Genomic DNA, 24,088 nt, shown 5'->3' with positions numbered 1-24,088 from the left:
AACTCGTTTAGTTTCCTTAAGTCGTGTCGTTATTTCACTTCATTTATTAATGTAAACCAGTGTTTATGTCCAGAATTGTGTTTTTACAAAGACTTAGTGCAGTGTTATGATGTAGTGACACACACACACACACACACACACACATATACATACCATTACCATTCAACTGGAGCGATAATAAAACTACGTAAGTTAAAACAAAGAATGAACTAGTAACATTTAGATCAATTCTACCATGACGATGGATGTTTAAAGACATAAGTCATTGATTGACGAGTTTACATGTGTCTTGTTTCAATAGGTCATCTAGATAGACGCGAAATATGAAATAGAAAACAGCTATACAGAGAATAAGGAATAGAACGTTTTGGTAAAGTATGAGAATGCAGTGGTTATATATGTAAGGAATGTAAATGAAGGTGCAGAGGGGCTGGGATTCGGACGTGACCATAGATGACAAAGGGTTTACACTAGATTACATGTGTATTGTGATAATATCCACTGATGCCTAGTGTTTGCTCATCGTGTGAACTGTGGGGTTCTCTGCTCTCCTTGATGTTGTCAGTGTACAGTGCCTTGACTGTGTTAATGTATGTTATGATTTGGCGCTATACAAATAAAATTCAATTGAATTGAATATTGATTCGTATAATCTATAATTAAATACAGATTTTATTTTAAGTGAAATTTAAACTAAATAAAAGGGTTGTAACTTTGTGTAGGGAGCATTCTGAATATTGGGGGCCCTATTTGCCAATTATCAGCATCAGGATTTTATTTTGACATCATGATTCTGCTCTTACTGCTAATTGGAATCCATTGCCAAACACCCATATAACAGACAACAGGAAAAAAACAAATAAAAATAAGGCTGGGGACATTTAAAGTATCATTTTTCATTTCAAATTTAAGATTAAAAAACTGTTTATGAAGATATTAATAAACATTTCAACAAAGTTTTCTGTTGGAGTCAATAAAATGAAAGATTTGGACAGACCTTCATGAATTAGAAAGCATCAGCCCTGATATCATTTGACCCCTAGCTTTGTGTGTACCTAACATTACAAACTGAACTTTTTATCGTTAGTATTATTGTGGATTGCCAGTTTGAGTCCCTGCCAGGTCAACAGCTGGGGTACCCATGAGCAAGGTACCCAATCCTCATTGTTAATTGGACATAAAAATGGGAGGAAGATCTTTGCCATATCTAATGTGCGGGTCATCAGCTGTGGTGACCCCGAGAGAGCGTGCAGCCTAAAGACAATGTTAAACAAAACAAAAAGTTCTAATTATTGTCAATGATTGTTGTTTCAGTTTGATGGCTGAGTTGTCATCATGTTCTCTTTCAGCCGTCCAGCAACCTGGGCTGTCCTCCCTGTAAAGGGTGGCAGCCACAGCACTGGCTGCTGGGATGCTACGGAAGAGCAGCAGCAGCAGTGGTAGCAGTGGGACACTGCACACCAACCAGGGTCTGCCACGATACCTGTCCAAGCCTCACACGGGCTCCCTGTCATCCAGGTCCACCAAGACTTTGGATACGGGCCGCGGCCACAAGAATCCTAACCCTCTGAGCAGCATGGGCCTATTGTCCCGGCCAGTGGGGGCCCCAGGAGTGGACCCCGAGTATGTAATGCAGCTAGTGAATGATGTGCGGTGGTTTGCTGATGTGCTCCTTAGCCTCAAGGATGCTTTCCACTGTAAAGGTGAGTTCAGCGAAATCAATAGTGTAATAGTAAGAATAGAAGTTTTTAATATTTTTTATTATTTATTAATAAGTGCTTTACATGTGTTGGTAGGAACCCTCTCTCTCTGTGCTACATTGCTTTTATTCTTTGTGTATTAGCTCACCATTTCTTTAGGGATGTGTGATATGATTGGCACTATATCGGAATAGAGCTATGGAAGTATATACTAGACAACACATAAATCAATATAAGGCAATATGGCTGTTTAATCATACAAGTTAAGATGGTGGATGGATGTGCTGCTAACTGGAGAACATGTAGTGGCGGTGAATCCCTGCTATGAAACATACTCACAGTACAGAAGCAAAGGACTGTGGTTAGCTCTTGGTAAATCATGGACTCAGACTAGATTCACCAAGAACTCGTCTGCACAGTCATTTTAACACAGCAATTAGTTTCATTACACTGCGTGATGTTAATGCGAACACAATATTTGACGAGTTTGTATATAAAGTATTATGTTATTCTCACAACAGAAGAGACTGAATGACCTTTGACGTTTGTCACAGGGAAAGACGATGTATCGGCAAAATGTTCAGTATCATGCATCCTTAGTAGTAACGATGCAGATAGCTGAAATTCTCTACTAACAAATGGCATTCCATTGTAGATATACTGGGAATGCATTGACAAGAAGTCAGTGTTGTTTGGCCAGCTGAACACAGGAATGACAAACATCAAAGTGTAAACATACCTTAAGCCCTTCAAACAGTGTTACAGTGAGCATTCAGGTTAACTCACAGTTCGTTTGTCACTCACACGCTGCCATTGTTCTGCTGTTAGAAACCACACACACACACATACAGAACGTACATTTGCACCGCTTACACTGTAAAGTCCTTTGGATAAAATGTCCAGGAAGACTCGGTGTGTTTTTGTTATGTTTGTACAGATAACTCAAACTCAGCGTTTGCTGCTGTGACAGAACCACCTGTGGAGTGTCACTTTCAAGTGTGATAACAGCCTCACTGCTCACACACTGCAGCACTTTCAGCATCGTGTTTAGCGTCCTGACAACCACACTCAGCCACATACTGTCGCACACAAGTGGTACAGACACCAGAGCAACCACAGGTTTGCTTACTGTCTGTCTGTGTGTCTCACTTGTGTTTAATGGCTTGGCTCTTGTAGGCAGATAAGCACTACACCCACACACACTGCACGGTATCGTGGTCATTCCCAGAGACTGAGGATGGCACATCGTTCTTTTCTTCAGTATGTTACAGTAACCTTAAACCTTTTAAACTATAAAAGCTGTTAACAGAACCAAGTTGTGGAAGTATACTTGCATATACTTTTATATTTAAATTTAAATTTATATACAAACGCACTGCAACGACCCAAAACACACGCAGGAGGAGAAATGAGCTGCATATTCACAAACGCTGCGGCTTCAAAAACACAATGAAAACACACGCAGAAGCCAAAACACAAGCAAACCCCAAAAACATGCAGGACAGAAAACATTGGCATGTCCCAAAAGCAGCGTTTGTGAATATGCAGCTCATTTTATCCTCCTGCATGTGTTTTTATAAATATAAAATATCCTTCCTCTAACATTTAAGCCAAAGAAATAAACAAGTTATCATCTGAAATGAAAGGTAGTAGCTGAGAAACAACCTGTGTGTGCAGCTTTATATCCCCATATATATATATTTGTTTTGTTTTTTATTTCTAATGTCTTACTTTTGGGATTTTCTTTCCTTTAAGACAGCCACTGTTACGTCTGGTGCTTCCTCTTTGAAAGACCATTGAAAGACACGTTCTTACACACAAGCATGCCCTCAGGGTCCAGCTGCAGGTCTGGCAGTGGGAGGGAGTTGTTTGGCCATTCCTCTGGCTGTAGGAGTGAGACCCCCGTGAGCTGAGCTGAGCTGAGCTGAGCTGAGCCCGGGCGTGCGTCATGCTGCGTGTTGTTCTGAGCCATCACAAAAACATTTCAGATATTCACCTCCCTGTTTAACAACACCTCTCATTCAGCAGGTGGGATGAAATCAGACCATGTGACCCTATAATGTCACTCAGGTGTTGTCAGTTAGATTGATGGGTTGTTTTGTTGTGTCAGAGACACTCACACATAACTGTGTGCACGAAGCTGCTACTATGCTGCAGTTTTTCTGTCCGGGCAAAAGTAAAGTCCTTTTTTAAATGAGTAAATGAAGAAATAAAGAAAGGATTTAAATGTACACTGTAAGTTTGCATCCATGAGTGAATGAGTGAATGTGATTAATGACTTGTTTTGGTGTGAGGGTCCAGGGAGGATACACAGTGTGGAAAAATCAACAGTGGAAGTTTTCTGTGCTTTTTTAGGAGGTTAGTTCTGTACAGTATTTTACTGTACTGTAACATTTGTGTCACAATGGTTTACTGTAGCGCTGCATTATCAATTTTCATTATCACGTAATATGTAGATCATTTTCTCGTTGTTTTTTGCTTAAAATGTCAGAAAGTACAGAACATTTTTGATCAGTGTTTCTCAAACCTTGTTCTCAAATGTCTTCTTTTGTTGACAAAGCAAAATCTCTATAAATTATTGTTACATTATTCAAAATTATTGATTGATTTAATCACGGTTTTATGAGGCAAGAAACTCACATTTAAGAAGCTGAAAAATCAGACATTTTCTATCATTGAAAAACAATAACTCTCAAACCAATTAATCAGGTCAAAATAGATACAAGTAAAAATGTAATGATGTAAAATAATGAATGTAATTTTAAAACGGTGAACCAAATGTTTGCTTTGCAAAGTTCTCTTTCAAGTAATCTTTATTTTCTTTAAAATTCAAATGGAAGAAGAATCCTGAAGCAGTTTACCTGCCACTAACCAACCAATCACAATATGGGGCATAAAAACTTCTTCTTAACATTATGGATGACAAGATACCACTTGTTTGTCTCCAATACCGATGTCACACAGTCAAGCATCGGCCTATCGGTCCAATACTGTCCTTGAAGCTGTCAACGACACATTTGTGTCATCAAACCATTTCAAGCTATTTCAAAGACATACATGATTCTCCAACTGAGAAACAAGTATTCTTCTCCCATGAAGAAGAATTAAACAGCCACAACAGGACTCAACTAAAATACTGTGACTGATTTTATTTACATTTTTACAATCTGTCCATTGTGAAGCATGCAGCATATCTATAGGATATTGTGTTTTACATTCTTATCTGTCTGATGTCCGATGCAGTATTGGACTGATGCTGAGTGTCGTATCGGCCCATCCCTACTTAACACTACACATGTTTTAGATCAAATACATTTGATTGCACCATCTCTTATTTAAAGGACTTTGCTGAAAGATGCCTACAGAGTTGTGTTTTTGGTCTTTCACATGAAAAGACGAGCGCCATGTCTCCACGTAGTCGAGCAAAAGCTGCAGCAACAAGTTAGTGAGACACATGCCAACTCTCGTGTTGTTCTTTTCATATTTTGCAAAGCGCTGACACTGGAGTAGTGTGTGAAAACCGACATAATGCTTTATTTTGCTGAGAGGCATTTGCCCTGTTGAGATTTGGGAGGCTTGTTTTCTTCCTGCTGAGAGGCAGGTTTGTGAGTCAGTGAGTCACACACTGAGTTTCTCATACATACTAAACTTTGCGGAGGGTTTCAGTTGGAGGGTGATTATTGTTCTTCTCCTGGGTAACCGCCAGTTCTTAGCCGGAGGCAGTGCATGCACGCAGCATGTTTAGTTATCGGGAGCCTGTTTAGTTGTGTTAAGGAGAAACACTACAGTCACCAGCACAGGCTGAAGATTCACTGGGGTCAGACTGTGGTGTAGATTTACACTTTCTATCGTCTCTGGACTGCAAAAGTTACAGAATTGTCGCCTAACAATAGTAGAGCTGTCAAAGAATGTGAGGCTGTATGAGTTGTGATGGAGGGGCTCGCTCACCCCTGACCTCATGTGTCTGTTGCCCCGTGATGATCATGTGGTGTCAACACACACTGTTGATCGCACAAGGTTCTGACACCAAAAATGTATCATTTGTATCAATTGGCCGATTAATGATTAATGATCAGCCAATGTAAATATGGTCCCAGTGTTGCTAGTTCAACTACTCTGTAACTGTTCTCAAATATTAAATTAAATTAAAAAATCTGCAACAATTAATCGATTTAAATGTTGTTGTTTTTTTATTTAAAAGAAAGAAACTTGTCAGTTGCAGCCAAACCATGAACTGAAGTTACAATTGTGGATCTAATAATGACTTCATTAAATGGCGTTTTCAAAAGGAAAAGAAAGGATCAAACAAAAAGGAAAGAAAGACTGATTCATTATAGTCCCCAGTCATAAACAAGGAAACGAAACAACAACAGAAAATACGAAATGATTCGGTATGAAGTCGTTGAGGAATATTTAAGATGATAATTGTAACTGTACAAGACTAGCAGTTTAAAAGCCCACCAGGGCCAACATAATAACACAAACAAATGTAATAAAACTGATATTTTCTTATTTATCCAGTTTTATTTTGGTCTGTTGAGCTTAAAACAGCTTGGTGAATGGCTTTTATCACCATGAAAATAGTCCTTGACACGCTGCCGAGCCGCCGTCCCCCCCCTCCCATCCCCCAACCCTCCTGCATACTCTGCATTCCTTTAGAACAAATGTTCACTTGTAGCCTATGGTGCTTTCAATAGACTAATGTTAGGTGTGAGGCAGATTGACTACAAAAGACTCTGCTGAAATAAATGAAGTTCAGATTTGCAGTCATATCTGCAACTCTGGGGATTATCGCCTTAAATGTGTTTCAGGAAAGGTCATCACGGCTTGTTTGTGGTCATCATCTGAAAGTGGGTTTTTTTTCTCAAAGTGCCAGTGTTGCACAAGGTTATGGACTAAGCACAAATTGTGTTACTTCACTTTTTCACATCTTTCACTTTTGTTCCCTCACAAGAACAAAGCAGCCTGTCAGTGCGTTAGAAAAGTACATTGTCGCAACAACATTGGACGTTTTCCCTCATTATCAAGACAAAATAGTTTTTGAATATACAGTGATGAGAACTGTGCTGTTACATTGAAGTTATTGATCGTGTACAGGCCAAAAGAGTTGAACAGGACAAGGTTTCACCTCTGAATCCTTGAAAGTTTCTTTGATGAATCGTGTCTGGGTTATTTTTATTTCATCCATTAAGCCATGGGTGGAAAAGAAAAGAGAAGTGTGTCATACCAGTGGTGTTACAATAACACATTGGTGCAGAGCAGACATCTCAGAATAGAGCACATTTACTGACTATATGGTGGGTGTGCATTATACTGTTTATTTGAGCAGCATGTTACCATCCATCGTGCTGCAGAAAATGTTCTTCATATGTTGTAGGGGAACACACCTGCGTGATCCTTGTTTCACTTTGTTTCACAGTGTTTCCCTCTATAGCTACAACAATACATACAGTAAATAATTAAAACATCATCAAATGTCAAAATCTTAATCAAATCAAATTGTATTTGAATAGTGCCAAGAACTATGATATTTTTATTGTATTACAATGTCATTTTTAAACTGCAGTAGCATGAGTTATTGAAAATAATTATTCACTTTATTATAATATATACATTTTTAGAAATTATACAGGTTTTATTTATAGCATAATAATAATAGCCTCACAATTGGATCTGGATCCTACAGCCCAGGAGTCACAGCTACTGGCAGATTAAGGACAGAGAGGACATGCACAGGCATTTTAGTGCTGTATCACAGGTTATTTAACATGCCTGGAAATGTATGTCACATGACCATTTACAGATACTGGGCTGGTGCATGCAGGTGTCAACAGGAAGCAGATCTCCTTTTCTGAAGCTGCCAAGTTGTTGTGTTGTTTTGTTCAATTCCCAGCTCCGCTAGTCTACAGGCCAATGTGTCCTTGGGCAAGACACCTATGCTGGCAGCATGTGACTGGGTACCAGCCGGGCTGTACCACATTTGCTCCAAAGCTCGAGTTGAGGCCGATGACACTGGCGGCTCATTAGCAGCGTTAGCTTTCAAGAACTCAAAGCACATTCAAGGAATATATTAAATGTCATCACTTCAGCAAACACACTTGAGATCCACCGACTAAATCCCTGCTGCTGCTGCTGCTGCTGCTACCACCACCACCCTGTGATAATAGACGCACCATGAATTGGGTATTTATAGAAAAAAGTAGTAGATAAAATACCGATCGACTTTTTACTCACTATTAGTGGGTGACAGTGGGGTATTTTGGTCAATGTGGACGGGGCTTAACTGCGTCATCAGAGGTGCTGACTCTTCATTCATGGTACATGATAAAAATCTTCAGGGTCCCCTTGATAGTAATTTTGAGCAAAGTGGATATAAATGGTAGTTGTTATCAAATGTTAGTCAATTCACACGGACTAAATCTGTGTCCTTTACAGGCTTATTCGTGTTAATGCTGTCTTCTCTCCTTATCATGTTATTGGAGTCCAATTTTATTCAAAGTCCCTGATTGTTGCCCATAAAAGCCACACGACTCCAGAACAAATATCTCCTCTTGTCACATAAGTGCCCCTGTGCCCGCTGAAGTGGCCACTTGCGGGTGGTGCCTTCATTTGTGAGAGAAAAAGTGAATTGTAGCACATAATGTTTTAATGGTCTGCTGCTCTTAGGAGACAGAAAGGAGAGATTTGTTGGGCAGTTACTTTCCCCTGTGATGCTAAAGGATGTTTTGTGCAAGCCTGTGGTCGGGGTGTGTTTCCTGGGGTGGGATTTATGGTTATGGGCTCTGGATGTTTGTGTAGGAGATTGGTCATGGCGAGGGGGTGGATTGGCCAGTGGAGCAGGGGGGGGGGGTGTCACCATTGGACAGACCTGCTGAAATTTACGACTGTGTTTTGTGTGTGTGTGTGTGTGTGTGTGTGGAGAAAACTAAAAGGCTAATGCTAAATGCTCAGCTTCTAATTGAGAGACACAACACAAAGACAGACATACTTGTTCCAACTTGTCTTAGAACTTTGATTTAGTCATTTCTCTGCCTGATATTTCCTAGATAATGTCATTGAATCAGATTCATTCATAAAACCTGGTCCCGAGGTGAGTCATCCACAGATGATGCATATCTGGGTATCTACTGAAATAAGACTCCCTTAGTGACGATAAGGCTTTACCGGTTAACATTGCAAAAGGTCTTTCTTTCTTTCTTTCTTTCTTTCTTTCTTTCTTTCTTTCTTTCTTTCGTGTCATTTTGTCAAATAGTGATGGGACAATATAGGATATTATTGCTGATTGTGACAAAAAGCACTTCCAATAATGTCCATGAATGTCTTTTATTGTGATAATCCTCAATGGAGAACATTTATATTTCACGTGAGTGATAACAGTCCTCATGTAAGTCCTCGTCCTCGTGTCCTCTGCGATGTTTCAGAGTTTTTAGTCATTGGGATGTTTTTGTGAATCACAATTATTTTGGTTAGAATAATTGCAATTGGGATTTTGTAGATTGTTCCATGTCTGCTGGTCAGTTGTGATTGTGCTCATTTCTGCTGATGTTTCATATCCAAACATAAGATGAAATACAGTGTTCTATAATGAGTTGGGTGTTAATGTTGTTTTTATTCACTGTGCTTTACCTGATTTGTTAATGTAGCTGATGCCTGACCCACTGTGTGTGTTGTCTTGCACCCGCTCTGAAGTCAGCCCCTCTTACATGTAATGAACTGTTAAAGAATTAGCCCGACTGTGAAGTGCGGACCCCACAGAGTGTGTCCATCACTAATGGGCCGAGAACAGGGAGCTGTTTATGGAGTGCCTGCTGTTTACTGTCTGTGTGATGTCTGCGGCCCTGCTCCGTCTCCAAACAAGGCATAGGAAAGACCGTGAGGCACCCAGTGATGCAGTGTTTGTTTGTGGGGGGGGGACAAACAATTCCACCTGTTGCAGATCTGGTTGCCGGCAGCTCAGCCATGCAAGCAGTATGTTCTTATTTCAATGTTTTCTGACCTTGTGATTTGTTTGTGGTTGATTAGACTTTTTAATAATCTTGTTTTTCTTTCTTTTTTCCCATTTCCACTTTAGAGACATTTGACTGTACAGAAAACTATGTATCACCTGGAAGTAAAGTAGACAGATATATATGTTAAGATAGAAAATCATCTCCCTCTGTGGGTGTTATATCCACCCACCTCCCTATTCCAGTAAAGACTAGACGGGGGGAGGGGATGCTGACGGGGAAATGTGGCCTCCTTGGCCTTTTAGTAAAGCCCTGCGGCTGTTTCCCAAGTAGCACTGTGTCACTAGAGCTGCCAAGGCTTGTTTCATGTCGAGCAGATCGCGTGTCCAGACAGGCCAGTTGATTGCCCGTTATCAGTGGGGGGAGCGGAGGCTGTAACCTCTGTCAGGCCACCTGAAGATTCGGATTAGAGTGGTCTTTCTCTGCACCAGACACACAATGAGCTTTGTCAAAGCACAATAGAACCTCCCTCCCTCCCTCCCTCCCTCCCACACGCAGGACCATTTAAAGTGCAACATTCATTAAAAACAAAAATGTTTGAGCTCCTCTCTTGTGTGAAAGTTGAGTCACAACTTAAACCTGCAATGTTTTGGCAAAGACGAGGGTTTTCGCAACATCGTCGTCAGCAGAGAAGCAGCTCACTCCGGATGATTTTCAAATTCAAATCATTATTGAATAAAAATGAAACTGTGTGGAGAAGCATCCTCAAAGCAGTGGTGTACACGCTTCAAAACATCTGCAGAGAGAAGTAAATCTACTGTATTCTCTCACTATCCTGCTGAGTCTTCAATTCTTAATCTATTTAAGAAAATTAGGGTTAGAGGTAAACCCTGCTGTCTTCTTGCTCTCAGTAGTTTTGTACTAAAAGCACAGAAAGCATGACTTGATTCCATGTCAAAGTAATGTAGAGACAATAAATAATTTGACAGAACTTAGGCTTAGGTGTTTGTGTCATTCAAATAACTATTTATTTATTACCTCGCTCGCTCAGACAGTCATTTCCTCTTCCTCGCTTCTTCCTCCTGCTTCTTTTTCTCTGGCTTTGCCGTGATTGTCTAAAATAACCCTGATCTTGCAGCCGGTACCTGGCTCAGGGTGTGTTTGTAGTGCCGTGAAGCAACTTGTTTTTCTGGCGAGGCCTGAGACTTTGAGGGACCTCCTGATTGAGCGGACTCCTCGTTGGCGGCCCTGATCTGGCTGGTTTTCTGCTAACAGGCAGTAGGTGGCGTAGCGACAGCCGCCAGTCTCCCCGCAAAAAGCCATGGAACCATCACGATGACTCTGAAGCTGTTCCTGCATAGTTCTGCTTGAAGTCAATCAGCTCCACATGGATTTCTTGGTGTGATTCTCTCACTCTAGCAGTGTTTTGTTGTGACATTACCAGGCTGCACATTTTCCATCATGACTGAAGCACACAAGGTATAAGTCAACTTCATATACATCAATAAACCTGGATGTTCAACAGGATTTTAGATCACTATCACAATTTAGATTTTCTCACTAATGTGATCATGCTTGTTATGTGCCGCCTGAACGGGTGCCTGACTATGTGGCTACATGTGCCAGCAACAGCTGCTGTTAAAAGACAGATTTACAATCATCAGTCTTTCTCTCTCGCTGTGAGTATTATGTGACTGGGGAGGAAAACTAGGTCATATAGACGGCACTATTTTGGTAATTATTCACAAGTCCACAGGGGGTAATACTGGTTCAGCAAGCATTTGACTTTTCCCATGTCCCAAAGCATGAGTATTTCTTCTTTTCTTCTTTTTGTTACCTCATGTCCTCTGTCTATCATTAGATAAAAAGTAAAAGAGCCAAACCACTGGCGACCACTACAACAACTTGTGCTTCGTACGTTTGTCGGAGGCTTAAGGAAAGTGAAAAGGTTGTGATGCAACCAGCACATCCAGGAACTCCAGGAATTCAATGTATTTTCCAAAAAACACAAGTACCAGTACCATGACCTCTGGACCAAGCAACATGTCCATTACTGAGCGTAAACACCCTCTTACAATGACATGTGTGTCATGCAGGCAGACTTAACAGTATTTTTCTTTGAATAAAGCTGGGCTCAGACTGCAGGGGTTTTCAAATCCCGACTGATTTAGAAAATGCTTAGCAGCACACACGCTTGAGGAGAAACTCCACACATAATCTCTCTAATCTCAAACATGCACACACTACAAGATTAGAAAATAATGGCTCATCACACTACAATCAGAACAATCAGGGGTAAAACGTATGAAGTCATCGTGGCAGCACATGTGAACTAAATCACATTTTGTAGAAAAAAGAAAACGAAAGCTCAACGTTAGACAAGTCTGAATGGAAGGAGTTGTGTTATTTTGTGATTTTATTTCGTGAGATGTTTCAAATATATTTGAATATCAGGAGTTTGTCAACTCATTTCAGCCTCAGTGGCGTAAACATCATTGTAGTTATTTGATTTCAATTTCTAGATTTCAAACATGTTATTGATCAGGGTGACCCTAATGAGACTGAACCGTTAACAGTGAATCTACTGGGTATAACTCTGATTCATTCAGTCATTCATTCATTCAGTCATTCAGTCATTCATTGATCGATCGATCTAAAAAAATAGCATTGCTTCAGTTTTGATTGTTATAGCTTGTTTCATTTCAAAGTACCTGCACTATTGCATCGTAGTAGAAACCCAAGGCGTGGGTGCAGTGTGTCATACCCTCACATAACTTTTTCAGGTTACACAGGATATTTGTGCAAGTTTAGCTGAAACAAATGTATTTATGGGGGTGGGGATTTGTTTGTGTTTACGTTTCCTTTTTCCAAATAGATTCAAGATTCCAGAGTTTTTTCGTCGCGTGCTCAGTTATACACATGTAACGTGCACTGAAATACTCCTTAGACCACAGGTGTCAAACTCAAGGCCCGCGGGCCACATCCGGCCCACCATGCAATTATATATGGCCCACAAGATGATGTCTTTCTCCACTGACTCACGGATCAGTACCACACTTATCAAGTTACCTCAGCCCCTCATTTGTATTTTAGCTTTATAAATCTAGTAATTATTAAGATACATGTGACTACAGGCCTGTAAGTGCTGTTCTACTGAGATACAGCAGTGGGAATCAGGCAGGACACATGGAAAACCATTGTGGGTAAACATACATGTGTGTACAACGACAGCTGAGCCCATTGATGCAGCTCCATGTTTGGCTCTGATGTGGAGGAAACACAAGTTTTGATTCTGCACAACTGTCAGTGGGTGACAATAAACAACACTCCATGATAAAATGCCCCGGCTGTGGTCCAGCTGATTGGCTCAGGACATCCTTCCTTTTTTGTTGCCACAATATCAGTCTTTTGTTTTTTTGTGTGTCGTTAGCTCCTCTTTAGAACAATTTAGTCTTAAATCAATTCTTTTCTTCTTAGAGGAAAGGGAAATGGGTGATCCCAAGTCACATTTACATCTGTGATGTGAATCCACCCTCTGTTATCTCCCACTTGTATCATTCAAAGTGAAAATTCTCCATTGTGTTCCTGATTAGACCCTGGATTTCATATGCTAAGAGTCAAACCACTGATAATAAAATGTTCAAACAGCAGTGAAAAACAAAAATACCCCAACGACCACAACTGAGAAGGAGTGGTTGAAAGGGGCTGGGGCTGTTTTTAATGATGGTCTATTGTCAGTGTGGGGAGGGAGGTGGACTTCAAAGTGTGTTTGGCTGGGTCAGGGTTTTCTCGCCTTGTGGGCGAAGACTTGCTTTTCACTAATCCTGTGTGGTGTTGTTAACTGAGGATTTGTTTGCCTTTGATGGATGCTGTTATAGTTAAGATCATATTAACGATGTTTTCTCCTGATGTTCATAGAGCAACATCTCACATGGCCTTGGTTTATGTGTCAGGTGTGGATTAAGGCGAAGATAACGGAGCTTTCTCTTTCTCTTTACCGTCTTTTGCTTTGTTGTTGCTCGTAAAAAGTTTTCCATAAACACGCGATCGTTTCACGAAATATCTTAATACACGCGGAACCCCTCACAACAGCTCTGGTATACATGCAAGGCCTGTATGTGACACTGTAATACTGTAATGCATCAAACATGGAGAAGACGAGCAGAACGCACATGCACAAACTATACAAATACAAAGTTTAAAAATACAAAGCGCTTGGACTAAAGTCAGCAAGGAAGTTGGACTAAGTTTTAGAATATTAACACATCATTTGTGTTTGTGGTGCTGCAGCGCCTGCGATGAAATCGACTGCACACAAAAATGACCTTATGGCGCGAACAGATCAAAAAAACTCCAAAAACAAGAAGAGGTGGGTCTATGACATCATTGTTTCCCAAACGTTGCATATTTTTTTATACACAAAATCACAAGAGTGGAGTTTTGGAGATTTTTGACACTTTGGGACCCATTTTCCAAAAATAGCGTTTTAGGGCTCCCAAACACCAGCTCTGCATGAATAAAAAGCCCAAACGATGCCAAGATTTACAGATCCTCTTGAACCTGTTCTCATGGGCCCTATATGACTGTCCTCCACCATGTTTTAATTAGTGTCTGTATAAATAGAAATCACAGAGGAGCAGTAAGGGTAACACACACATACACACCCAGGCCTCTGTGATTCCTTTTTAACATTCCAATAAAGTCAGTCTCTCATCTCACCCCAGAGTCTGCTTGGATGGCACTGATGAAAAGCAGACGGCCGTGACTTCCTTCAAAACACTGACTCAGACATGAAATCACCTATTGTCTGGTGCCAGCCTGCAGAGCTTCTGCTGATTAACCTGCATCACACCTCAGTGTTTGTAGACTCATGATTTCTTGTCAGCTTTTATTTGGCCTTAAGCTTTATTGTCCTCTATTACAAACAACTCACTGCCACAGAGAGGCCCTTCAAATGTTAAATGACGTACAGTAAATACAGGTAAATGGGTAAATGGGGGGGGGGGGGTGCGACCGCTTTGCCCGGTTCCACAGGAAATGCATGCCTCTCATAGTGGAGCAACTGATCGATAGAATGTGATAATGGTCAAAGTTCTAAGAAACTAACTTGAATGCATTTTATACATTCTTGTCATCTCGTCACTGCAATAGCTGCATACCTGCATAATTATACATTATTACCTGCATAATAATACATGGTGTGTGTTATTTCCTCATCATTAGCACCGCTGCCTTTCATTAGTAGTATTACCATTTTTATAAATAGCAAAATTGCATCTCACAGAAAGTCACACTCGGCACAACAGTAGTATGAGTATTAAGTGGTTGTGTTAAGTCAGGGTGTCACACTCAGATCCATCGTGGGCCAATTTTAATACATTTAGAGTCCAAAACAAAGATTTATTAAAAAACCTGTTTTAATTTGGCTTGTTTTTGTCATTGCATTAGAAATCCGTAGTTTAGCTTTTCCATATGAAAAAAGACTATAGTTTTGTATTAGAATTATTTCTGAAATAAATAGATTTTATAGATATAAGTTTATTATTTAAAAAATTAAAAATGTTGTTCTACTTTGATGCTTGCTTAAACATTACCTCGAGTTGAAAAATTTTGGGCTCGATTAAAATATTGTTTAAAAATGAAAAATGTGTATGTGGTGTAAAGGTAGATTGTGGTTTTTGATTAGCGACACCAACTCATACCACAAAAGAAATACTGTTTTGTTTCTTAAAGCACAAACATCGCCTTTCCATTTTTCATGAAACAGTTTTTTTTATCTGCATCAATCTTTAACCTCCTGAACATTTGAGGATCATTTGTGGATATTTCTCAATCTGCTTAATTGACACCCCTGTGTTAAGTAATTCGACGAGCTAATCTGTGGCTTTTGTGTCAGGTCTGTTTTGTTTATTGATTTTAATCTCGCATCTTCTCCACCTTTGCGGGAACATTACAACCATGTCAGAGACAGATGTTTATGATACGCGCCGCTTCCCTTGTACGTGTCATCACTCTTGTGCCTGGAGGAAGTTGCACCACAGTAGTTTGGTACAACTGTCACTGTCACCTCTGTTCTCCACGTCTGATCTGGATTTATAAAACTCAACAAAGCGTGTACTGTTTTTATTTGCCCGAGGGGGGAATCGTCTGGTCTGGACAAAAGACAGATGACAGCATAGTCTTGTTTTAAAATGACATGATATGACAAGTTGTGGCAATGACAGAAGGAATGCCAAGAATGAATTTGATGCCGTGACTCAAAAGTGACGAAGACTAATATATGAAAGTGCATAACTGTCTGATATAGAACTAAACCTTTGTGAAATTCTTGTGCTTTATGTGTTGGGTGCAGAAAGTGTGGAAGGCCTCCAAAAGGTGGTGCAGGAGCGCTTGACAGAGTTACTCCGCGTCCTCAAGGCTGTCATCGGCAAACACCACACCCTCAACTCAGTGGACATCCTCGGAGCAGCCGGCACGGTCATCGCCAAGGTCAAAGGTCAGTCATTGTTCACAGACGTACAGGTGATGATCAGAGTTGTTGCTGTGAAATGTGGCGTCACCGGTTTCATGCTGTGGGCTGACGTCAGTGTGAGGATGTTCTGTCGATTACCACTTGGTTTGAATTTGCTGGCAGACGATGTCAGTGGTTATTATTGTGAAACGCAGCAGATCCAGATTTCTCAGCCCCTGAATGAAGTTGAGCTGCTGGAAATGTGATCCACCACAAAGGAAATTCTTCACTTGACTTGCACACAAGAATCTCTAGAGAGGTAATTTGCATTCCATATTGCAGCGAGTGCAGAGGCGTTTCAGCCAAACACATCCGCGTCTCTTCATTCTTTTCCTCATGTCATGTCAAAGGTCAGCTGCTCTGTCTCTACGGCACACAGGTGTTCTGACTTCACCACCGACTCCTGAACCATCAACTTTTTTAAATTTCAAAAGTGTGTGACTTTTGAAGCAGTAATAAACCTTTTTAGTTTCCCGTGCTGTGCAACTTAAATTGTTGAACTCAGGTTTCGGTTGTTTTACGTATTTTCCCTCATGAATGTGTAAAGTGTCAGACTAAGAATTAAAGTTCTGTTCTCTTCTATTAACACAGCCTGCAGTTGTCTGTTTAGTCTCGTCGACTCAGCTCTGCTCGGGCACGTTGTTTTCTATTACTCCATAGTTGTTACCTCCTCAACATGAGTGCGGTCGTCATAGCGTTGCTGCGCCAAACTGCCGTGATGTCGTTTTTATACGTGACACCAACACGTGGAGACGTCGGTGTATTTTTGTGGACAGTTTCCATGTTGTACTCTGTCCTAGAACTGTATCTGTGTCTTCAGAGTTTCTGCAGATCTGATGACTCAGACCACGTTCAGAGGTGATCGAGGAACGTGTCCCCAGGACATGTTACCATCCGTCTCCTCAGCTCTGACCAATGAACCAATGAACTATTATTTAGCATTTATTTTCAACCACTGCTTTAATATAAATACTGAGCAGCACCTGCTCCCTGTACAACAGCACACTGATAAAATCAACCTAAACACACTCTGCTCCAGCTATTCCTGCTCATGCTGACACACGCACACACACACACACACACACACACACACACACAGATATAGCAGACAGACACGTATGTGTGTCTGTGTGTGTATTATTTGGTCTTTGCAAACACACATGACATGCAGTTGTGTTTGCACACACATACACACGTATGGTCACAAACTTAGCGGTGAGCTCTGATAACAGGTGGTTAGTGAAGACTTCTCTAACCTAATCTCAATATTGGAGTTGTGACCTACTTTGGAAGAAATCTGAAGAATGCATCTCCATGTCAGACTCAAGCTTCAGTCTGCACAAAGGAAACTGGGGGGATCCAGAAAGGGATCGTTGGTAGGGTTGTGAAGACTGACCGTACTGTCACTGACAGGAGGAAACATGGCACCAACTAAAGGATTTTTTTTGCCATTTATTCCCATTTTCAAAGCAGATTGACTGATGTTTGTCAAAAAAAGCTTTTTCTGCTTTTTCAGCCTCTTAAATGTGAATATGGAACGTTTCCTTTGCTCCATATGACAAAGAATTCATTAAAACTGATTGATTTTGCTTCATAGACCAAATAAGACGTTTTAGAACATTGTTTTGAGGTCTGAACAAAACAAGCACTTTATTAATGGAAGAAATAATCAACACAATCGATGTTGTCATAGTAACTTTCATAAAACAAATTCCAGTGTGAGTTTTGTGTCGTGATGTGGACGAAAGGTTGGAAAAGGGGGACACACTTCAGCTGATGTTCTGCTCAGGTGGAGGTGAGGTAGTGAGACAGGTCAGTGTCTCACTACAGCAGGCTCACTCAGTGCTTCACCCACACAACCATAGACAGAAATATGATTAAGAGATTTAAATCTGCTGTAAATCATGTGTCCAGTCTTTCCACAAGGTGGTGCTTTACCTCACCACACTGACCCTAACGGTCAGCAGGTAACTCAGTCAGTGATAAGGGCTCTGGTCCTGGTCTGTCCTCGAGTGTGTCGTCCTTTCACTCGTGTTGCTCGGTGGTGACACTCGTGGCATTTGAACAGCTGCCAGAATTTACTGGAAAAAAAATCTCCTGCTCCCGCCCTCCCTCTCCAAACACACAGTGGACGAACCTGTTTGAAATGACATTTGCATATTGCTGTTTAACCACCCACGCTGCTGTCTTTTAATTTGTCACAGCAGACACAGAAACATGTTCAGCTCCTCTGTTTGTGTCTCTGTTTGTGTCTCATTAAAGATTTGATCTTTGCTTTCTCTGGTTTTTCTTTCTAACCCGGTCGTACCTGCTGAGAAACTGCTGTGCACTGCAATAAAAGTGTTATAGAGATTCTTTCCTTGCTCTGTCGCTCTCTCTGTGTGGAGGAGACCTTTTTTCAGGCCTTTTTCTGTTTACTGCAGTCAGTCTGGAGATATGATGTGTTGCATGATGTTGTGCAGAGAAACACACAGTAGCTTTAATTGAATTCATCTGAGAAAAGCTTTCTTTTCAGTGATCCCTCGAAGTGAAGCTTGTATTCATGGGTAAACTTTGTGTCACTCTCTGTGATTTTATGGGTCAATTGTCCCAGTTGTGGCTCAGCCGTGAGAAAACAATGGCCCCTGTACTCCAATGATGCAGTTTCCATATTTCAATTGTGACAAGTGGGGGGGGGCAGAGCTCTGGAATCATTGTTATGAGATCCACAGGATGTCCTGAGGAAGAAGGAGTCAGTGCAGAGTTGTACGCTAGCATTCAGGGCCAGGGAGGTGTACGGCAGGGAGGCTCGCACCACTGCGTCTCCTCTCTTTTTTTGTGTCTCCCCCTGGAATGTGGGGTTTGCCTCCCCAATGGAACGATGCCGTGACCAGGAATGTACAATCAAGAAGCCGCCACTGATGTGGAGCGATTCTGCTTCTAAACGAGAGCCTAGAATCTAGAAACCAGAACTGTTCTAGTGACTGTTGAGGATTTCTGCTCCCACTGACTCAACAGTGACAAAAGGTTAGTGTGATCACAGCGATCTTTAACGTTACATGTCACAGAACTCAAGCTGTGTGAGTGTTTCCTGTTGCGGGGCAGGCAGGAAGTAGTCGGATTTCTCTGTGGCTGTCTTTGGTTCCTCTGACTGCTCGAGTGCAAATGTCTTGTTTCTGAGAAGGAGAGCGTCCTGCACACACACACACACACACACACACACGTGTGCAGACGACGGTCTGAAGTCACAGGACGTCTCGCTGTCAGCGACGCTGAAACCAGAGGAGAGCGAGTGTAGTTTTGTGTGTTTGACTTGTTGAGAGATGACAGATGGACGTGGAACGTTTCTGTGGAGAAAAGGGAGAGACACTTTGGGATTGTTTCTGAATATTCTCTCTGTGGATAGTTGTTGATTTCATCCTCATAGAGGTGATAAATCAACAAGTCATTTACTTAACCATGTTTTCCTAATGTCATACAGTCACAATATTACAATATTCTGCTGTAGTTATTGAAATAAAGTGTTTTCTCTGTGTGTCTTATCTCACTCCACAGCCGTTAACTTCAAGGAAGTGAACTCAGAAAACACCAAAGCTATATTTGGAGAGATACACACATCCATTGACACCTTGGCTTTCACGTTTGGCAATGTGTGAGTACACTGTTTGTTTGCCTTTTCAACACCACTCCGCTTTTTATTACTGTTTTGTGTACTAGTGTACTAGTATGAATGGAATTGACAACTTTGAATAACACTTGACTGACATGAAACCGACCCTGGTCTGTGCCACACAGAGTTTCTGACTTCCTTATGGGAGATGTGGATGGCGGCTCAGGGTTGGGGATCCCCCAGACCAGGAGGAGCAGGGTGAGGCACCATATTTCTTTCCAAAGCATTTTTGTATTTTTTCAAAGCTTTGTTTTTAAAGCATAGCAGTTTTCCAAAGGTTCCACTAAAGTGGTAATTTTACCATTGCCTGTGTTTTGAAGACTCGCTCTCTGTTGTTAATTGGCAGCTGCTTGTGATGTCTGACTTTGATTGTACGTCTGCTTTTTCTTCTTAATCTAGTCTTACGACAACCTCTCTGTGGATCCTGACGGATATGTTTCAGAGAAAAGTGACCTTGTGGGTGAGTGTTTTCTTCTCATTCTGTCATTAACGTCTGAGCGAATGTGAAAGTGTCATTCTGAAATATAATAGCTATTAACTTCTGCTTTAGAGAAGAAGAAGAAATGAAATGACTGCTTTTAAACCCAGAGTGGTCCAGAGTGTTGCTTCTTAAATGCCTGAGGTAGACCCACCCTAAACCTCTGCTTCCACCCCTGTTATTTCACACTGGCTGCTGGTTTTTTCCCACTCTGTCCACATATCTGACATTCCGTCTGTACAGCTGTAGTTCTGAGTGGGACGGACCACACGCGGGATTTGTGTTGAATTCATCAGTGGGTTTTACGGTTTCACCAATAATAACATTGGCGTTTTCTTTCTTTTGTCACTCACGCGTTTCTCTCCACAGGGCCTGAGGTGCCGTTGTCGCGGGAGGAGGAGGTTGACCTGACCCTGCTGAAAAATGACAGTGGGGTGGAGTCTGCTCTGCTCTATGCCAAAGCCTGGTCCAAGTACATTAAAGACCTCCTGGCCTGGATGGAGAAAAGGATAACCATGGGTGAGACACATGAGTTACTGCATCATGACACTGTACCACATCATCTGAGAACTATTATTAAGAATAAATACATATCAACTACAGCTACGGCTGGGTGATATGGAGAAACACAATATCATCTTTTATATTTGGTATTAGATATACTGTATATCACAGTATAAATCAAGTCACTATGTCTGATATTTGTAGGTTTTATATAAAGCTGCACAAAGTTTGTCTCTGGACTCATTGAAAGTTTGTGCTTCTCATCACTAAATACACTCTAAAATCAAATATCCACTGTTGATGCCTGTTTTATTTCTTGGGCTTTTTGATGTTAAATGAAGGATATTTAAATGTGGTCAAATTCACAAATAATTGAGCTTAAAATGAAAGAAGTGCTATCAAGTGACTTTTGTTGAATATCATTTTGTCAAATCTTTGTATTCTTTAATGAACATATATATATATAATATTTGATGTATTTGTGTTTACATTTTGCTTTTTTGTTCAGTGTAATTAATACATAGTGAGATAATGTTAAATTTGCTCTCTTGCAGATATTGAATATGCTAAAAGTTATGCCAAAGTGGCCGAGTCTGCAAAGGCGCTGGCCAGTCAACAGGTAACCAGTCTTATTTATTTGATTTTATTTAATTTAAGCTGACTTAATTAATAACTGTGTATTATTATTATTATTATTCAAAGTGTGATTATTACAGAATGTTTTAGTTTGATTACATTGAGGACATTTATTTCTTTATTTCATTCATTCCAAGGACTACATGCCGTTCAGTGAGATCTACATTTCCACATTCAAGAATGACATTGAGTACAACCAGCTGCTAATTCAAACTGCAATGGCTCTTCAGACAAATAAATTCATACAGGTAATTATTCATTTTTATGAACCAAACCTCATTATTAGGGCTGCAACTCACGATTATTTCCATTATCAAGGAATCTGTTGATTGTTTTCTCGAATAATCGTTTCAGAAAATGTTGAAAATGTGTTTCTCAAACCTCCAAATGATTCAGTTTTAATGATTTCTTTGTTTTATGGAGCAAAGAAACCACGAAGTGTTCACATTTTTCATTTATTTCAACATGTACAATCATTTGGGAATGACTAAAGACAACAGTCTTTATTTATCTTTATTTATCTTTTAGTTATCAGTTCTTCTACACAACCAGGCTCTGGTAAGGATGCACAGATACCAGTGTTGGGTATCAGGTTGGATACTGCCTTGGTATTTGTATTGGTCAAACGACTGTGACACTGCTGCACCTGATACCACTTTACATGTGCAGCAATAAGAGCGGATATGTCGTAATGTCTGAAATACTTTAGGAAAAGCAATGACGACAAAAGTAGAGCAGATTGTAACCTGTGCTCTGCTGAACTGTGAAGAGGAGGAGAAAAGTAGCTCCTTCAAACTTCAGTTATTTGATAGAACATCTAAAGAACCAACGTGACGCACAGCAAAGGATTTGACACCAAATGTGACGTGTTATTCATTTAAATTTGTTTTCTATAAATAATTCTATACTTTTCCTCCATTACAAACAAGGCCATCTTCTACGTTCTTTCACGTAGAATCTGGATGTAAATGTTTGAAGCTGTGTTTCCATCATGGTACAGTTCGGTTTGGTACAGTAGGGTCCAGACTGGAATGATGAAGTCCTGGTTCAGGCTTGCAGTTCCACTGAGAACACCACCTGTACTTGGTTGGTTGGTGTGGGCTGTACTTGACGGCGTGACGACAATGGACGACCAAAACAAAAACCTCCCAACGGACAATAATGGAGGACGTCCAGCTGAAGAGACACCGGTCCCAAGGGAGTGACGTTTTTCTGACGTCCCACTGGCTGACTGTCGTGGGTGGAGCTTTGGAGCTAGCTCCACCCTGATCATACCGTAACATTTTACCCTGGGAACCAAAGGGAGGTTGTGCCAAAGAATGGAACATTCGGGGCTGGTTATTTATTCCTAATGGAAACACAAGAAGACATGTGTTCTATTCAGTTATATTGACTTTGAAATACTAACTGATAATGACAAAGACAAAGATAATGCCAGTGGACGTGAAGTGATTTATTTTGAGTAAAGAGATTAAAGTGCACTTGAAAAAGCTCATTGCTGTCCTGTCCCGTCTTTCCTGTCTCAGCCTCTTCTGGCTCGCAAGAATGAACTGGACAAGCTGAGGAAAGATATCAAAGAGCAGTGGCAGCGGGAACTGAAGAAAATGGTACGTTAAGAATTTCTATATTTCTTATTATCTTACACTTACTATGAAAGGAAAGAGAGAGAGTAATTGTTAATGATCGTCACATATGTAAATGTCAACATCCATCCATCCATCATCTACTGTCTATCTCCACCTGAGGGTCAATCTCAGCTGACGCAGTGCGACAGACGGGGTCACACTCTGGACAGCTCGCCCGTCCATCACAGAGACAAACAACCATTTACTCTCTCATTCACATCTACGGTCAGTTTAGAGTAACCACTACACCACCGTGTGCCCCTAAATGTCAACATAATAATAACAAATCATTTCAAACAATCGAGCAAAAGCATCGTCAGTGTTTGGCGTCTCACACACAAGGTTGATCATTCCCAAAGTTTCGTTGTATTTCATCTCTCCCACAATTTAATGTCAGCGCTTCATGTTCGGCTGATGTTTGTGGTTTTTCCAGCAAGAGGCAGATGTGACCTTGCGTAAGGCTCGAGCATTTAAGGTCCAGAGGAGAGAGGAGTACCAGAGAGCTCGCTCGTCCAGCAGCCGCTCCCAGGAGGAGCTGTCCAGTAACGCCGCTAACAAACAGCTGGAGAAGAAGAGGAGGCTGGAGGAGGAGGCACTGCAGAAGGTAGGCGAGGGGAAGGAGGGTTTTTATCACTATCCGTCTTTACTGCTGAGCTTCATCCACGTCCTCTCTTTATTCTTTGGTCAGGCGGAGGAGGCCCAGGACCAGTACCAGAGCTGTATGGCCGACGCAGGCTTCAGGAGGATGGATCTGGCTAATGTTAAGAGCACCTTCCTCACACAGATCAGAGAGATGGTCTTTCAGTGTGACCTCACACTCAAAGCTGTGAGTGGACGCAATGCAAATGACATTCAGGTTTTCTCGTCAACAGATTTGTTATTCTTGTCAGTTGTCACGTTATCTTTTAAAGCCATGTCTATATTTATTTATTTTTCATAGAATTAAAATAAATGTCTTCATATCAGCTAAAGATTATCACACATTATTCCATCATGATATCCCAAAATAAAACCACAGCACTTTCAAGATTATTGCATA

At 40.9% G+C, this 24,088-nt stretch overlaps 1 protein-coding gene across 3 annotated transcripts in view; it reads left to right on the top strand.

Moving 5' to 3' along the window:
- The window catches only part of LOC131453367 (rho GTPase-activating protein 29-like), a 31,852-nt gene that overhangs the window by 270 nt on the left and 7,494 nt on the right, over positions 1 to 24,088 (top strand). Inside the window, exons 2-13 of one of the 3 annotated variants that reach the window (XM_058622469.1) lie at positions 1,350 to 1,703; positions 15,999 to 16,142; positions 19,692 to 19,788; positions 19,932 to 20,004; positions 20,206 to 20,266; positions 20,654 to 20,803; positions 21,343 to 21,407; positions 21,562 to 21,672; positions 22,951 to 23,031; positions 23,170 to 23,274; positions 23,483 to 23,653; positions 23,738 to 23,875. In XM_058622469.1, the coding sequence (XP_058478452.1) occupies positions 1,412 to 1,703; positions 15,999 to 16,142; positions 19,692 to 19,788; positions 19,932 to 20,004; positions 20,206 to 20,266; positions 20,654 to 20,803; positions 21,343 to 21,407; positions 21,562 to 21,672; positions 22,951 to 23,031; positions 23,170 to 23,274; positions 23,483 to 23,653; positions 23,738 to 23,875 (1,488 nt within the window). In that variant the 5' untranslated portion in view covers positions 1,350 to 1,411. Of the gene's footprint in view, positions 1 to 1,349; positions 1,704 to 15,998; positions 16,143 to 18,904; positions 19,164 to 19,691; positions 19,789 to 19,931; positions 20,005 to 20,205; positions 20,267 to 20,653; positions 20,804 to 21,342; positions 21,408 to 21,561; positions 21,673 to 22,950; positions 23,032 to 23,169; positions 23,275 to 23,482; positions 23,654 to 23,737; positions 23,876 to 24,088 lie in introns of those variants that run through there. The other 2 variants (XM_058622478.1, XM_058622485.1) reach the window with 2 other exon arrangements.

Source organism: Solea solea, chromosome 1 (assembly GCF_958295425.1).
Source record: "Solea solea chromosome 1, fSolSol10.1, whole genome shotgun sequence".
Lineage (NCBI taxonomy): Eukaryota > Metazoa > Chordata > Actinopteri > Pleuronectiformes > Soleidae > Solea > Solea solea.
Note: the sequence above shows the minus strand (reverse complement) of the source record. Positions and strands in the feature narration are given on the sequence as shown.